This window comes from Tursiops truncatus, chromosome 1 (assembly GCF_011762595.2).
Source record: "Tursiops truncatus isolate mTurTru1 chromosome 1, mTurTru1.mat.Y, whole genome shotgun sequence".
Taxonomy (NCBI): Eukaryota; Metazoa; Chordata; class Mammalia; order Artiodactyla; family Delphinidae; genus Tursiops; species Tursiops truncatus.
The window spans coordinates 59,449,381-59,467,573 of record NC_047034.1 but is presented as its reverse complement, the minus strand read 5'-3'; the positions used below and the strand labels follow the sequence as shown (position 1 = coordinate 59,467,573).

Here is an 18,193-nt window from a genome sequence, read left to right as displayed (position 1 = left end):
GACTTAAAATATAGCAAAAAATTAAAATTCCAAAGGGAAATATATAACCATGATATCTTCTAACCAAAAAATTTAAATTATGTTCAATGTGGCTCAAGTTTTTAGCGAATACAATTCAAAGTTTTATTATCTCTAAATAGAACACAATAGAAAATTAAGGTATACATTTATTTTTACAAATGCCCAATAAAAATATAACATTAGGCTGAATGCCATGAGGCCTGAAGGTCCGTCATCCCCTGGGAAATTATCAGCAGAGCTGTCACAGGGGTTTTTCTTGGTCAGTGATTGAAACGTAAGCTCCTCTCAATTTCTTTACTCTTAAATACTACAGTAATGTGCTATCCTTCTAACCTACCCAATCTCGAATTCCTTTACTCCATCCAAAATCTTTTTAGTTTCTTCTCTATAATTCCCATTCAATAATATAAAGACTTCCAAACAACCCTCATTCTCCCAAACCATTGCTAGGACCCTGGCCTTAAACCTCTTTTCTTACCCAAATCCTGATTCTCCCGTAAGACACAGCTTTTCTCTCTCAAATGGAAGCTGCATTTTTTTGCCATACTTCAAGTACTTCCGAGGTCTGGTGAAGAAGTTAATATACTCTTTATTCCTTCACACTTCTTCAGAACTCCTGAAGAGTAGAGAACTTCTTCTTCTCTACTCTTAAGTAAAGCCATGCTCCTTTGATATTTATATTATCTGACTATATTACTCTAACAATCTCTGGTCACAACCGGCTCAATGTACCTCTCCATCCTAATCCCAAGTTAACACTTATAACCAAATGAATGAGCCATTCGACATCCAGCCTCACAGATTTTTCATTTTTTCATTTTCTACGCCTTTCTTCACTGCACTTGCCACCCACTCCAATAGCCACATCCACATCCACATCTTTGAAATCACTAATCTTCTCATTCATATTTCCAGTCCCAACCTCTGTCCTGAATACTACACACGTTTCTTCAGTCAGTCTTCAACATCTTTACCTGAAAGTTTTGTAGGTACTTCAAACCCAACAATTGAAATGATAATTTCCCCCAATCAGTATCTTTTCTACTGCTCCAGTGAGTGGCACCATCATCCACCAAGTTGCTCAGAAGAGAAACCTGGTGTATTCTCTTCACACCTCATTCTTCCTCACTCACATATCTAGTTAATTATGAAGTTCCTTCAATTAATACTCTAAAACAAATATCACATTTCACATCTCTTTCTTTCTCTCTCTGCTGTTATAATTCTATCCCAAGTCACCATCATTTCTCACCTAGACAACTATATATGCTTTCTAACTGCTCTCCGCATATCTGTTCTTGCCCCCTCCAATCCATTCACAGCATGGCAGTCAGAGTGATCTTGTGGAACTGCAAATCTAATATATCACTCCTCTGTTTAAATAATCTCAATGGCTTCCCATAACAGGATTAAATACAAATTTATAGACCCCAACATGCCACATGATCTGATTCCTGCTCACTCTCTGGATCCTCTCAAACTCACCAAGTTAGTTCCTGTCTCAGGCATTCTCACATGTTCTCCTGGCTTAATCCTTGGCCTAATTTCTACTCCTAATCCTTGGCCTAATTTCTACTCCTACTTTACTCATCAGAAAAATCTTTCCTGATACACTTATTGCCCTCATTATGATCTCTCATAGCTCCTTTTTTTCATAGCATCCATCACTGTTTATAATTATAAATTTATTTTACATTGAGACTTAAAAATTTTTTTTTCAATCCCTACTAATCCCTACTAGACTTCCCTGGTGGTGCAGTGGTTAAGACTCCATGCTCCCAATTCAGGGGGCTTGGGTTCAACCCCTGGTCAGGGAACTAGATCCCACAGGCATGCCGCAACTAAGAGTTCGCCTGCCACAACTAATGAGCCCGTGTGCCTCAACTAAGGAGCTGGCAAGCCACAACTAAGGAGCCCACATGCCACAACTAAGGAGCCGGCAAGCTGCAACTATGGATCCCTCGAGCTGCAACTAAGGAGCCCACCTGGCGCAAATAAGACCCAGCTCAAACAAATTAATTAATTAATTAATTAAAAATAAACCCATTTTTTCCATGCTGTGCCTAGAATAGCACCTGTCATATAGTAAGCAGTTAAAAAAAAATCTATCGAATACATGAAAAAAATTAAATTGGCATTTCTTTGACTCTACCAAATTTGTATCTTGCTCTCATATATTATGGACAACTATATTTATCCATATTATTTGAACTTATTATACATATCCTTTGCCCATTTTTTATTGGAAAATTCAAAAGTTTTGCTTTAATAATATAAATATTAATAGTAACACTAACAATTATGACAATTTAAAAGTCCTAATCAGCTTTTAATGGATATTACATTAAATACAAAGATAAATTTGGAGGAACCCAAATCTTTGTAATATTTAGTTCATTCATCCAGGAATATTATAGGAATATCATATTTGTTTTCATTTAGCAAATAACTCATATATTTATAATATTTTCCCCCCATCTAGGAATATTATATTTATTTTCATTTACCAAATTCACCTTTTTGGTCCCCTGCTCCATAGAGGTCTTACACATTCCTGTTCAGCTCAAAGTTTTTTATATATGCCTATATTCCTTCCCCTTTTATATTTTTCTATGAGGTTTTTGCTGGAATACAGAAAGACTATAAATTTTTGTATATTTATAATATAAAAGACCACTTTGCTAATACTTATACCTCATTTCCCTTTCTCTTAATAAATTGGATAGAACTCCCAGAATAAAATTATTATTATAGAGGGGAGCCTTACCTATCTCTGACTTTAATGGGTATGCCTATAGTATTTCCTAAGATGGTATTTATATTGTAACCCACATTTTATTAGAAATACTTAAAAATAAATTATAATAAATACTAGTAAATACCCTTTCTATATCTTTCAAGATAACCATAAATTCTCCTTTATCTACCTATTATGTACTGAATATATTAATAGATTTGTTATTATTGGTCCATAATTTCCTTCCTAAAATAAATCCTACTTGGTTATAGCATAGTATTATTTTACTATACAGTTGCAGTCAAATTTCTCAATATTTTCTCTTTTAGTTTGTGGTTTCAGGTCTACTACCTTAAAAGGTACCGTCCATCCCAAGATTTTAAAAGCTAAAAATTTCTACAAATGGCATAATAAATGTAAATAAATGTAAAAATATATCATTTTTTCAGCCTAGGAAAACATATTTACAGACATAATAGACAAAGGATTAAAATCTCTAATATACAATGCAATAAGAAAAATAAAACAAAAAAGGACTATAAATAGGAAATTCACAGAATACACACATGCTCGTATACAATAATAATGTATATTATTAATTCGAAGAAAAATTAAGAAAATAAACTATGTACAGTGTTAGACAGGATGTGTTAAACATTCACTCTTCCATACTGCTGGAGGGACTATAAACTGATACGACCTTTTAGGAGGTTAATTTTGCATGTTTAACCACAGCTTTCATTCTGGACATCCAGTAAGTCATAAATTTCCAAGAAACTCTCCTACAGAATGCTGATGTTCTCCTACAGAATGCACATGTTCACAACAGCACTGTTAATTAATACAGCAATATTAGAACCAATCTAAATATGTACAAATGAGGAATGGTTTAATAAATTAAGTTACCTCTGAAGAGTAGAATATCATACACCTATTTGAAAAGAGAGATCTAAATGTAATGATCTAGAAATATTTCCTTGATGAATGAGTGAAAAAAAATCAAACCATATAATAAATTTTTAGCAGATAAACATGTAAATATAAATAAGACCTGGAAGGATTTGCGGCACACTGTTAAAAGTGGTTACCACTAGGGGATGAGCCTAGAAGGGCTTAGAATTGAATTTTCAATTTTTACTTTACATACATTTTTTAAATAGTATGGATATAGATGATTTTTTTACTTTCTCTTGGGTTTTTTGTATATTTTGAACTTTAAAAAATTAAATAACTTGGTGTCTTTGTTAGTTTTCACATAAGATTTCTATACATCTACTCTTAAGTGAGACCAGTCTATAGGGTTTTTGTGTGCATTGTCCTCTTATTTAAATATCAAAGTTATACTATCTTAAAAAAATGAATTGGTAGCTTTCCTTTTTCTCTGCTATAAATGTTTGAATAAAATAGGAATCATTTGATTTTTACAAGCCTTCTTAGAATTTAATTATAAGTCATCTGCATGTGGCATCTTTAGCAAGGGTAGTTCTTGGACCACTTTTTCTACTTCTTCCATAGGTTTTTTAGTCTGATAGCCTCCCTTCTATAAATAAATTCAGCTTTCATAGCTGTATGAACTTGTTTTTCACAGAGTTTTACTTACTCTACTGTTCATGTCTTCAATTTGCTTTGCTCGCTGAATTCTCCTCATTTCTAGGACCTGCTCTCTCTTCTTTTGCAACCATGCTTTAAACACCATGTCATTCTCTTTTTTCTTTTCTTTCTCTTCTTCTATTTTCCTTTGTTCTTCCTGGTGGAAGGAATATCCAAACACATTAATGAAAAATTAATAAAATTATATATGTGTTATCAAAGTAGAGAGATACATTTTGAGGTCTGAAATTAGGATTCCCTGCCCCTAAAAATTTCCATCTGTAAATTGGGCCTCCCTAAAAAACAGGACCTCTAATTTGCTTAGGGAAAAAAATGAAGACTTTTCAGATAAATTAAATTGTCAAGATAAAGTCTACAATTACATAGATGTACATTATACAACATGCTGTTCAAGAATTCCTTGGATCTCTCCTTCACTTCCTAGTTTACTCTTGGTATTTAACTCCCCAAATTGCAGCTGTGCAAAAGAGAAAAAAAACACCACACTCTAGAAGCACTACATGGGGTCTACACTATAAATGTCTTAAAATTTTTTACATTTTTGTTAAATTTGATAATTGTGATACATGGCATTGTGGTTACAAAACAAAATGCTATAATCATTTTCTTTCTCACATGTACAATCACTTCTGAAGCACACAAGTAGCAATGATGGGCTGTCTAGGACTTGCTTTAAAAATACCTCAGCCAGGGACTTCCCTGGTGGCACAGTGCTTAAGAACCCGCCTGCCAATGCAGGGGACGTGGGTTCGATCCCTGGCCGGGAAGATCCCACATGCCGTGGAGCAACTAAGCCCGTGCGCCACAACTACTGAGCCTGCACTCTTGAGCCTGCGAGCCACAACTACTGAGCCCACGCACTGCAACTACTGAAGCCTGTGTGCCTAGAGCCCATGCTCCGCAACAAGAGAAGCCTCCGCAATGAGAAGCCCACACACCGCAACGAAGAGTAGCCCCGGCTTGCCGCAACTAGAGAAAGCCCGTGCACAGCAACGAAGACCCAACACAGCCAAAAATAAATAAATAATTAATTTTTTAAAAATACCTCAGCCAAAAAAGGAAGAGATGAAACAAATATGCCAAAGTCTCAATGACTTTTGAATCTGGGTAAGGGAGACACAGGGGTTAATTGTACCTTTGTATATGTTTGAGATTTTTTTTATATAATGTTTAAAAATATTTTCAACTACTGTATAATCATAATGTAACATTTCTGCTATCAGAAAAATAAGTAATTAGTTAACTATGAGAACAAAATGCACTTTATAACTGCATTATTCAACTAATGTTATAAAAGAGAGTTACTTAAACTAGAAGTGAGAGTACCTCACTGGTTTAAGTATAAACCAATTATGAAGAGTTATAAAATAGTTACTGGGAACAAAGCAGCATGTCACAGTGGAAAGAGCACCAAGCTAGAAGTTAGGAGGTCTGATTAACAATCACACTGCCATTATAATATGTCAATTTGGGCAAACCACTTAACTCAGTATTCTCATCTATAAGATGAAGTTGTATTAACAAGCTCTTAAGTCTCTTCCAATACTAAAATTTTAGCATGGAAATAAACTGAATTATAGAATACATGTTTAAACTGTTTTTAAACAATGGAATTCAGAGTTCTTTCCTTACATTTTGACAATATAGCAAGCCCTTCTAATTCTTTTTGATTGAACAACATACAGGAAGGAAAGGAAAAGTTCTATCCGATTAACAGTATAAAATGTCTTTTAAAATACCAGTATACTATTTTCTAAGCCCTAAAGGAGCTTACATTATATAATATGTGAATTTATTAAATATTAAATTTTATATTTAAGTTCATTTTTACCAAAAGGATTTTGGATGCCTTGCATGAATATAGACAGTATTGTAAGACAATTATTTTTCCAGATGGAACATCTGGATTATACAGAAGATATCAGCCAAAGCACAGATACTACAGTTGCCAAAGAGAACAGTGAAATGATGCACTTAATGTAGAGAGATGGAGTATAGCTGCCCAACCCAGCAAATATTTTGCTGGGCATAAAAAAGGAAAGCCTTCCCCTGAAACCAACTAAAAATATTTTAAAGTCTTAGCACTTAAAGACAATGCCTTCAGCAAGTACATAAGCAAAGGGAAATTTAGTTATGAGGATCCTGACATGAGAAAAGTATATCCCAAAACAGAGTGTTTGACACCTAAAAAAGAGGATCAAAAGAAAAACAGAACTATCCATCAGTCATACCAGTTAAAGATTACCATTAATTCATTAGTGAAAAGACACTGAAATTATATAAAAACTCCTACATAACTTTTACAGAAGTATATACACAAATACACATATAGATGCATGTGTGTGTACAGCAAACATATAGTTCAGTTATTCTCAACAAATTCTTTTGTGTTATCATGAAGTTCTGAGTTAACAGATCCTTTTAAGTACCTATTATATACCTGAACCAAGTAAGCTGAGTCTGACTGCTAGAGTTCAGTACCCAAGTAAGCAAAATTTTATTAAGTATTCACCCTTTCAGATTCCTACCTGAGTGTGCTATAGGTTACACGTTCTTACTAACTTCATTTTTTTATCTTTTTCTGCTAATGTGAGTTTGATTTGAATGCCAGAAATTTCCATGGTAATTTCCTACATAAGTAGAAAATATACCGTTTCTCAACAAATGACAAGAAAACTGGGATTTTGACTTCGCTACAGACAAGTTGAGGGACTTCAATAAAGTTATTTAAACTATCTCGACTATAGTTTTCTCACCTGCAAAATAATCTTTAAGGTTTCTTCTAATTGTAAGGTTCTATTAACTGTGATTCTGTTGCAGTTTGGTATTTACAGTTAGACATTTTATATGTTTCAGCTTCATGCTATCAGGTATCCAGTAAAACAGAGAACCAGGGTGCTGATTTAGGTAATTTAGAGAAAATCCCCCAGTTTTAATACCTAGAATTTTCAATTATAAGAGCAAGAAAAAAAATCCCAAAATAATAATTTTGGATTCTGTATGGCATTTTGGAGACATTTCATTTAGGTTATGAGGTTCTATTCTTAATCTAAAACTAAAACCCCTGAAATCAAGGAACTGTAGTGTTGACGAAAATAATCTGTAATAGGAATAGAAAATAGTTTTATTCCAGCCAAACTAAGGACTATAGCCCAGGAGACATAAATTCAAGAAGCACTTGAATTGTGTTCCACTGGACTACAAAATGGGGGAGGCATATATATTAGCAAAAACTGCAAAGTTACATAAGTTGTTTGTCAAGAACCAGGATTGAAGCTGGCAAGAAATAACGGTGCTTGTTAAGCAAGGATCGGTTGGTATCTGAAATGGTATCTCAAGGGGAGACCTTGAGAGCATAAGGTTGCAGCTGGCAGATATTATTTTGGAAAGTCTGCTGATATACTTGAGTTTGATACAGTTCAGAAAATTCAAGTTCTCGGCGATACAGGAACACATCTGAAACCACATCCACAACGGCCACCCAGTGCCATTTTGGATGCTTGGACCACAGTTTTATATCTTGTCAGAACAAAGAACAAACATCAAGCGTGAGAGGGGTACATCCCTTCAAGGTTTCAAAAGAGACAGATTAACATGTACACAGTAAGTCAGTATGACCTTGGTGTCTGGGTAGGGAACCTCATCTTCAAAGGAGTATTAGCATTGGTGTCATAGGAAGTGGGGGAGCATTTATCCTATCTTCAAAGTGGACATTCTAAGCAATCTGGTAAATACATTCTTTGTTTTCTTTAATGACGAAAGGAGATGTACAATGTATGCTTTACAGGCCATAAGACAGGCTGTTCTAGTTAGCATAAAGTTCAAGACAAATCATGTATAAGCCAGAATGACTTCCCCATACCTCAATATGTGAAAATTTCTTCCATCAGTAGGCCTGGAAGATATTTGAAATACACACACACACACACACACACACACACACACACACACACACACACACACACACACACTCCAGAGAACATAATCCAGTCCCACCTGTTGCCTCCTAAACCCCAACAAATTTGTGCCTTCATTTTTTCATCTGACATCTGATTTTCACCTACCTCATAACAAGATTACTTTCAGCAGTCACTTAACTTCTCTGAGCCTCACCTTTAAAATGAAAGGATCAGATGAGGTCATCACTGAGGTCTCCTCTAGCTCTAACACGGGTCATTCATTACTATGCTTTTGTGATGCTTACCAGAAAGGACCAAGGTAATCATGGTGCTTGTTCCATAAATACAGATGCTTAATACTTAACCACTTAATCTAACAAAAGAAAAACAAAATAAGCAAGTAGATATATCAAATAATTTGAAGAACCATTTCAATTCCTACAGCATTTATGAAACATAAAAACATATTCTACTTTCAATATAATGCCCACTTGTGCTCTCACCTCTCTCTTTAGCTTTTCTCTCTTTTGTTCTAGTCGTTTTTGCAGTTCTTTCTGTTGAGGAGAGAGACAGTATGTTGAGGTCACTGGAGATACATCTGCAGACCGTGTCCTATGACTAGATTTTCCATTCCCCTTACTTCGATCTGAGTTGGCAGCAGAACCTGGATGAGTCTTGGGGTTGGGTGGTGGCTGAGGGATATAAGCCAGTTGCTCTTCTGTTGATGAGTGAGCCAGAGCATGAATTTTTGCTATTGGCTCTTCTTTCTTGACTCCACTGACAGATAAATTGGGAGATCTGGGTGACAACTGCTGAGGCTCATTTTCTGTATAATTAGCATTATTAATGGGGGGCAAAAACCCCTGACTCTCAATGTCTTGTAAATTCAGAAGTTCAAACTTTCCATCTCTCTCTACTAGTATTTTCCTATCCTTGTTTTCTTCAGAATTTCCATCAGTAGGTGACAGGAGCACATTTTCTTGTGCAAATTCATTGGAAATACATAACTGAGACAGTTTTCCAGACACATTACTTTCATTTTCAAGATAATTTTTGTAAGTATCAGTGTCTTCCAGAGGAGGAACTTCCAAATCAACTAATTTGTCTTTGAATTTAAGTTTTCTTTCCCTTTTATCATTCACAGGTTCTTGATTTTGTAGAAGCTTGTTGGCTTGTATAATTTTCTCCATAATATATCTCCTTACTTCCTCATCCTCTTCCTCCTCCAGGTCTTGCTGGCTTTCTAGTTTGGATTCCTGTAAAGAGTTTTCACTGTCTGAATCTGATATGGGATCCAAAGGTTGAATACTCGGTACAGAAATGAAGTCATTTCTTATTGATGAAACCTCATCCTTGAAAGATCTGTCAGAATCAGAAAGCTGCTTGGAATGTTCTATTTCTGTTTCATTCTCTTTTAAGCCTTGGTTAATATTCTCTTCATTCCCACAAACCTTCTAGAAAAACAGAGATGAGATTCATTTTCAGTAAAAATTGAGACTCTTTTGTCCATTTATATGTAGACAATCCAAAATGGATTTTCATGCTCATGTAATTTATTTTATAAGTGGGAAAATTTACATGCTTCCTGCTCATACTTCACTCATAATTTTCTAATTCATATTTATGAGCACCCCAAGGGAAAAGCACATCAGGAAAAATTTAACTCTAAATTTGAATTTGATGTTGCTAAGTACTAGACTGGTTATTTTTTTTTAATTTTATGCCAATGTATAAAAATGTACCTACAAATAGTACAATATTATTTTAATATTCCTCCCTCTATAAAATTTTCCTCCCTTTACAGTTTCAGAAGAATATATTTTAAAATGTTTTCTCCTGTAATATTTGTATTTTTCAAAAAGATATCTTTCTCCCCAGGACCATTACAAGGTCAGTGCCTTTGGTCAAGTCCTAATAATTTTGAGGTTCCTATAATCTTTTCAGATTAGTGTTGCTGCTATTTTCTGCAGGACCTATACCCAAATATCAGGTCAAGTTTTAGCTCTGGATCAGATTCTCTTTCCTCAGCTATCTTCAGAGGCTCCAATAATCTACGTTAAACACCATTATATAACTTGGCCTTACTTTTTTAAAAAATGTAATTCCACATGAACCGTAAACCAGCATTATCACATCACAAAACCCTGCTCCACATCTGTTTCTAACTAATGGTTTCTTACCTAGCATCTCTCCTCCAAACATGTGTCCTCACCTACCAAACACTTTGCCCCTAAAATATATACTTTTTTCTCTTTCTCAGACAATTCTCTCCTCCTGAAAGAGTTCCATGGGAGCTACTCTTTTCTGCTCTCTTCAACCCCTTAAAATTCCCTTCCTCTTTTACTAGCTCAGTCACCATTTCTAACAGCCTTCTCTTCCTAACCTGCACAACACTGCTGGATGTCCAATAAGTAAATAAACCTGGCCCCCTAAAATGACTACCAAACAACTAAGACCAACTAAGACCTCTGCCTTGTAATTTTTCTTTTTAGCTGTATTTGATTCTCTGGCTCATTTCTATAGTATCTGTTTCCAAATTCTCCTTTAGCTTTCACTTCTTTGTAAAACCCACTACAGTAAAATCTTCCCCCGACCCTCACCCCTGTTTCAAGCTCTGTCATCCATTTTTCCTACCAGCCTCAAAGGAAAAAGTGATTGTAATAATCCACCAGAATGAGCAAGACTCATTACAGCACTGTTTTGACCACTGCTGTATCCTCAGCACTTAGAACAGCCTCTGACACATGGCAGGTGATCATTACTTTTTGTTGAATGAATGAATAAAGAAGTAAAACAATGAATTATCATTATCACTTCTCTAATTCTGTTACCCTGTGCTGTGGCTCTCACACTCTTCTAGTCATGAGACCTTGGTTCAGCATAATAGCTCTGGGTATCTCTACCTCTACTCATTCTGATTATTTTTTTGTTAAAGATGCATAAAACTGCCATGTAAAAGTCATCTTGGAAAAGTCTTCACTTTTGACTCTGTTGCCATTTCCAAATATCATCTATCCCATCTGTCTTCTCCATTGCATAAAAAAGCAAAAAGGAACTAAGAGACAGTTGTGATGTAAAACCTGCTGCCTTCATTTCCTCATATTATTTTCCTTAACTCTCTGAAATCTGGTTTCTGTTGTAACTACTCTGATCAACGTCCCTCTAAAGTCACCTTTTCTTATCCCCATCTTGGTCCTTTTCTTTATTACTTCCCTATTTATTGACAATAATTATATTATACATAATAATTATGTATTATCTATTGTAATACACATATATAATTAGTGTCAATACATATGCATATATATATATATATATATACACACATATATATTATATATGGATACACATACACACTGTATATATGTAAAGAGAGAAAGAAGGAACCTTCTGTGAACCAGGAACTGGTTCATTTTCCTGGACTTCCCTTCTACATGTCTGATAAATAGTACGGAATCATGTTTAATGGATCCACTTTTTCCTACAAATATTCCTATGGCTCAGTCTTTGACCTTTTACTTTTTTCCATATATTCATTCCCCTAAAATTCACTCTTAAGGTTTCCAATATTAGCTGAAGACCATGTTTTTGAGGATTTGCTTTATTTTTCATGTATATTAAAAGAATAAACCCATGATTTTACCCAGGTTCATATAAAGTAGAAATTAAATGTATTTTACTTTTGATGCAATAAATTATTTATATTATGTAAATTATAATTTTAATTTTTTAATTATAATTTTGGCTTTATTAAGTGCTAACTTAATCGCTGTTCTCTCACTAATTAGCCCTATGCCTTAGGACGTTTAAACTCTCCACGCCTCAATTTTCTCATCTCTAAGATGGGGATAATTACACTTGCTCTATGTATATCAAAGGAATTTTGTGAGGTTTAGATGAGATAATATATGTGAAATGCCTCAAGAACTACAAAACGCTTTGTTAATATAATTACTATGAACTCTGTTGGCAATTTATATATACCTCTATTACGCTGGCACCATTTTCTTCTTTTTCATTAATCAACCATTCCAGGTCCTTTTCAAAGTCATCTTCATATTCTCCACTATCTTTTGAATCAGTTTCTTGATTTTCATCCATTTTCTGTTTGTTAAAGAATAATGTTATAAGATTAAAAGAGATAAGGTGTACATCATGTCCACTTTAAGGGTAGTATGGAGTATGCTTAATTAGCTTACCTTTAAGGTTAAAGGTAAGCTAATTAAACACAGAAACACAAATTATGGAATGTTCAGAATAAACATATCAGCATACCCTAAAAGACAGACTTAAAAAGGCCAGACATTTTCTAGGTGTACCACTCCTAACAACCATTCCACCCCCCCGCAATTCCTGACACCCTATTTACGAGGAGACTACAAAAGGTGGATAAGAAAACTATCTGAGGCTTAGAGAAGGATTTTCCACATCCCTACCAATCATTAAAACTCCTTGTCCAGGGACTTCCCTGGTGGTCCAGTGGTTAAGACTCCGTGCTCCCAATGCAGGGGGCCCGGGTTCGATCCCTGGTCAGGGAACTGGATCCCACATGCTGCAATGAAAGATCCCGCCTGCCGCAACTAAGACCCGGTGCAGCCAAACAAATAAATAAATAAATGAAAAAAAAAAAAAAAAAAGTTAAAAAAAAAAAAAACTCCTTGTCCAGGTACAAGCTGATGAATCAGCTTTTTAGTCTCACTCGTTCACATTTTCTCATATTCAAATAAAAACAATTATATTAACTCTCATCCTCAGTTTCTCAATCCTTCTGGTAATTTATATAGCATAATTATAATTTGTGATCTGAGAGTTTTTTTTAACTATGTAACAACTGACTCTCAGTTATAGTAAATACTAATTTCCAGAGAAGTCAAACTGTTGTCAATTCAAAATAACATATATCTTTTTCATAAAAAACAAACTGTGATGCCTAGTACTATCTGGAAGGCAGTGACAAGAAATAAGAATGTCAGATGACAGTTAATAAATGTTTGTGAAAATGATATAAAACTTTTTATGAAAATACCATTCAGCCATTTTTATGAAAAAACTAAAGTTATCTGCAAATTGAGGTCAGTTACAAGTCCTAATTTTTTGGTCCATAACTTTTCAAATGATGGAAGCATTTTAATCTTTACCTATAACGTGCCTTTATGTGTGTGAGCATACTATATACATGTGTGAATATGTACTGCAATTTTGACAAATATTTGTTGAACACCTACGATATTCCTATAAAAATTATAAAATATGCTCTTGAGCCCTGATACAGAAGACAAACATAAACAAAATACATACATTTAAAATGTAGATAAAAAACGTAAATTGAAAATGTAGATAAGTAGGGAAAAGGTATATTATAAAGGACTGTGGAAAGAAGAATAAAAAAGCAACTAACTCCGCTTAAAATTGGAAATATCAAGGAAAAAATGAGATGGGTTTTGAATAATGAGTACGAGAGTTCATCATTATCCCAGACAAGAGAACAGCATGAGGAAGAAGCAACACAGAAGTGCATGGAATTTTCCAGTGTGGCCTGAACATAAATGTGCTCCTGGAGAAGGGTCTAGAAGAAGTGAGAAGGCATCAATTTGATGTCATATTTTCTTTTCAAAAAGAAAATGGTTGAGCGAAAATTGTTTATGTGGATCTAATTGTCATGAAATAGCCAAAGGTAGAAATATACAGCAATAATCTGCATACGTTCCACTATTGACTTAAACAAAAAGAGCAATGCTCTATAAATATACCTAGAATTTTAGGTCCAGTTTCAAAATAACTGTAGAACTATGATCTTCAGGGCCCCAAACACCTGGGACCTTGTTTCTATACCTGCCTTCTCTTGCTCCTACACCAAGAATAGGTTGCCTAAAACCTTTTTTGGAAGTAGAAAGTACAGATGTCAAGCACACATTAAATCTAGGTACATTTTTTTTGTTTTGTTTTGTTTTTTTGCGGTACGCGGGCCTCTCACTGTTGTGGCCTCTCCCGCCGCGGAGCACAGGCTGTGGACGCGCAGGCCCAGCAGCCATGGCTCACGGGCCCAGCCACTCCGCGGCATGTGGGATCTTCCCGGACCGGGGCACGAACCCGTGTCCCCTGCATTGGCAGGTGGACTCTCAACCACTGCGCCACCAGGGAAGCCCTAGGTACATTTTTTAAGATACAAAATGAGAGAAATTATGTTTGATTTGATAAACATAAAACATCAAACTCTGTTGTGGCCATTAGCTTCACTTTATTCTCCCTAAATGTTTGACCAGACTACCTAACCTGGTGCCAGTTTTACTAAAGCAAGATTTACATTTTTTTCCTTCTACTGTTCACCACCAAATGATAATGAAAGCATGTGGGAGACCATCTTTCCACTAGCTGTACAAGCACTAGCTAAGAGAATAGATAACGCTATGTGTGAAAAAGTTTTGATAGGTTTTAGTGCACAGTATGTTCAAAATGAGTTAAAAGGATGAGATAATTCAAATAGATACATGCACCCCAATGTTCACAGCAGCACTATTTACAATAACCAAAACATGGAAGCAACCTAAATGTCTATCAACAGATGAATGGATAAAGAAGATGTGGTGTGTATATATACACAATGGAATATTATTACTCAACCATAAAAAAGAATGAAATAATGCCATTTGCAGCAACATGGATGGACTTGGAGATTATCATACTAAGTGAAGTAAGTCAGAAGGAGGAAGACAAGTACCATATGAGATCACTTGTACGTGGAACCTAAAATATGACACAAATGAACTTATTTATGAAACAGAAACAAACTCACAGACATACAAAACAAACTTTTGGTTACCAAAGGGGAAAGGGGGTAAGAGAGGGATAAATTAGGAGTTTGGGATTAGCAGATACAAAGTACTATATATAAAACAGATAAACAACAAGGTCTTACTGTTAAGCAACAAGGTCCTACTGTATAGCACAGGGAACTATATTCAATATCCTGTGATAAACCATAATGGAAAAGAATATGAAAAAGAATATATGAATCACTTTGCTGTACACCAGAAACTAACACAACATTGTAAATCAAGTGTACATCAATTAGAAAAAAAATGATGAGGACAAAAACATAAATGGGTTCCAAGGCTGAGACCTGGCTGAGGTACAGATAACATACGAAGCTCTGTATGCAGTTTGTTACAGTTTAGAGAACAAAAGACAAGCTGGAACACATTCAGAGGTTGGTAAACCAGGAGACAGGGAAATAAAAGACAAGGAGAAGGGAAGAAGGCAGGTTATGAGAATAAAATGCCTTAAAGCCAGTATTCTGAGGAATACTTGAAAACCCTCAGAATGTTAGCCCACAGAAGAGAAATCTCCTAAAGGAGAGTCATGACAACTGCTTTACAATATTTAAATGGTAACCATGTAAAGGAGGGTTGGACTTGCATTATTTCAAACAGTAAGACTAGTACCAAGGACTAGAAACTCAGGGGCAAATTTTTCCACAATGTAAGACAGAATTTACATTTTCAAACTTGCCCTGAAGTGAGCTGCGTTCCCTGTTGATCAAATGTTTCTACATAGCTCAGAAGATAATCACCGCAAGAGTGTTTCAAAGGAGACTGAAACTTTGGACAAATGATTAAGCTAGATGACCCTTAAGGTTTATTTTAACTTTTACTACAAGAAGCAAATTAGCAAATAAGTGCCGACTTATGAAATGCAAGAGAATGTAAAAACAAATGCACAGTACCATGGTAATGCTTTTACTCTAAGATAAATTATCAGTGTCTGAATAACTGAGTTCAAGACTTAAATTCTGAAGTCTATCTCATTTAAATGTCACCACCTTTCCTCTGCAGAGTTCTTAATATTCCTTCCCCTTCCCTCTCAAGACAAAATTAGTTTTAGGCACACTGAGTGTTAATTATTCAACTCAATTATTCAACTGGATAATTATAACTATTTCTAATGTATTAGTTGGACTGTATCTTTCTAGATACTTATTTCTTTTAAGCTAAAAATAGGAAATGGACTTTCTTAAAGGACTCAAAGTAATGTCGCAATAATTTGGAAATCAGAGGTTGAGAGGAATATTTTGAAGTGACCTGAAGAAAACAAATCAATGTTTCAGAGTGAGTTTATTTATCACTCCCTAAGCTGCAAAACTGGCTAAATCACGCAAACTGTTTTGTCTACTTACCTACCAATTAAAAGTAAGGGTGCTGGGGCTTCCCTGGTGGTGTAGTGGTTAAGAATCCGCCTGCCAATGCAGGGGACACGGGTTCAAGCCCTGGTCCGGGAAGATTCTACACGCCACGGAGCAGCTAAGCCCGAGCACCACAACTACTGAGCCTGTGCTCTAGAGCCCGTGAGCCACAACTACTGAGCCCACGTGCCACAACTACCGAAGCCTGCGTGCACAGAGCCCGTGCTCCGCAACAAGAGAAGCCATGACAATGAGAAGCCCACGCACCACAAGGAAGAGTAGCCCTCGCTCGCCGCAACTAGAGAAAGCCCACACGCAGCAATGAAGACCCAACGCAGCCAAAAATAAATAAATAAAATAAATAAATTTTAAAAAATTGTTTTAAAAAGTAAGGGTGCCAAGAATGATGTAGAATAGACTAAAACTCACTGTGATCCAAAACACTTATATAAATAACACTATTTTTCACAGTCACATATGCCTTAGGATAATCAGCTTTATTTTCAGATCAGGAATCTTGAAATTTATTATTTTAAGATGTTTAAGTTACATAACTAATTGTTAGAGTAAGACTTCTATGGAATTCATCACTGCTTTCCCTTAATTTCATAAAAACATGGTTCTGACCTGTAAATAAATGGTTGCCTGAAGACTCCAATAGATACGCTTTTCTATTCACAAAGTATCTCACCCATGTGAAAACTCAAATTTAAAACTAAAACACAGAATCAGCAAAATAAGATAATTACAAACTAAACATATTAGGTATTCTTAAATCAAACTATCATGCTGTAATTAAAAAGAAAAAAAGCCATAGTTGAAGTGACTCAGGGAAGTAAATGAAGTTCATCAAATAACAAGTGCCATTCTTCTCCTGTAACTTCAAAAAATTCATGGATCGTTCCCAAGTAAACAAAGAACATAAATCATAAGCTCTTGTAACGAAGTCCCTTAAGCCTTTTTCAAATGCGTCACAGGATATTCAATCCCCTTCAGTTTTTTTAATCTTCATCCCCAGGGTACTGGCCATATGGCACACAGTCTACATTCTGGAAAAGAAATACATCTTACACAAACTGAATCACCTAACACGTATTCCTTGTGAGTTTCACACATTCACTGTGTATCATCAGTAAAAACCTATGTAGGTGGCTTAGGCCAGAACCACCCTCTTAATAAGGAACTGTAGCAAGAGACAGAAATTAATTCCTTCCTCTTATGTGTCTGCTAAATCCCTCGTGGTTATGACTGTAGATTTTTTAGTTAAGTCCATATATACACACAATTTTGATAAGTTTCTTTCAGGATTCAAAACACTCAAAAATAGTTTAATCTAAATCATTGACTCCAGTCATACTAGTTTAAGGTTGCTTAAAATCTAAGAAAACGGGAAGAACGTCAAACCAAACGCCTTTTAATATAAAATAAGTACTTAAGCAAAAGCTAACCAATAATCACATGAAACCATCTGGCCCATTCTTACTGCGGCATCCTACCCAGACTGTGATCCCATCAGTAAAAATTTTTTTAAGTCACAATCTGTCACACAGTATGACGATAAACAATATTTTACAAACATCAGTGGTAATTTTAATTTCTATCCAGGGTCCCAAGGTACCACCGACTAACTGAATACCTTAGCCTCTTCATGGAAGCTAACATTTCAGGAGTGACTTTTTTCTCCCAGGGATGAGAACTTTCAGAGGCGAAAGAATATGACAAAAATTAGAAAGGAAGCTACCCTCT

The 18,193-nt window shown here is 35.3% G+C and overlaps 1 protein-coding gene across 4 annotated transcripts in view; it reads right to left on the bottom strand.

Annotated features, from left to right (window-relative positions):
• CCDC181 (coiled-coil domain containing 181) overlaps positions 1-18,193 on the bottom strand; it is a 47,146-nt gene that overhangs the window by 9,664 nt on the left and 19,289 nt on the right. For all 4 annotated transcript variants that reach the window (XM_019918713.3, XM_033855333.2, XM_033855335.2 and 1 more), the window contains 3 exons: positions 12,253-12,372; positions 8,772-9,722; positions 4,359-4,505 (listed from right to left, as the gene is read on the bottom strand). In XM_019918713.3, the coding sequence (XP_019774272.2) occupies positions 4,359-4,505; positions 8,772-9,722; positions 12,253-12,369 (1,215 nt within the window). In that variant the 5' untranslated portion in view covers positions 12,370-12,372. The remainder of the gene's footprint in view (positions 1-4,358; positions 4,506-8,771; positions 9,723-12,252; positions 12,373-18,193) is intronic.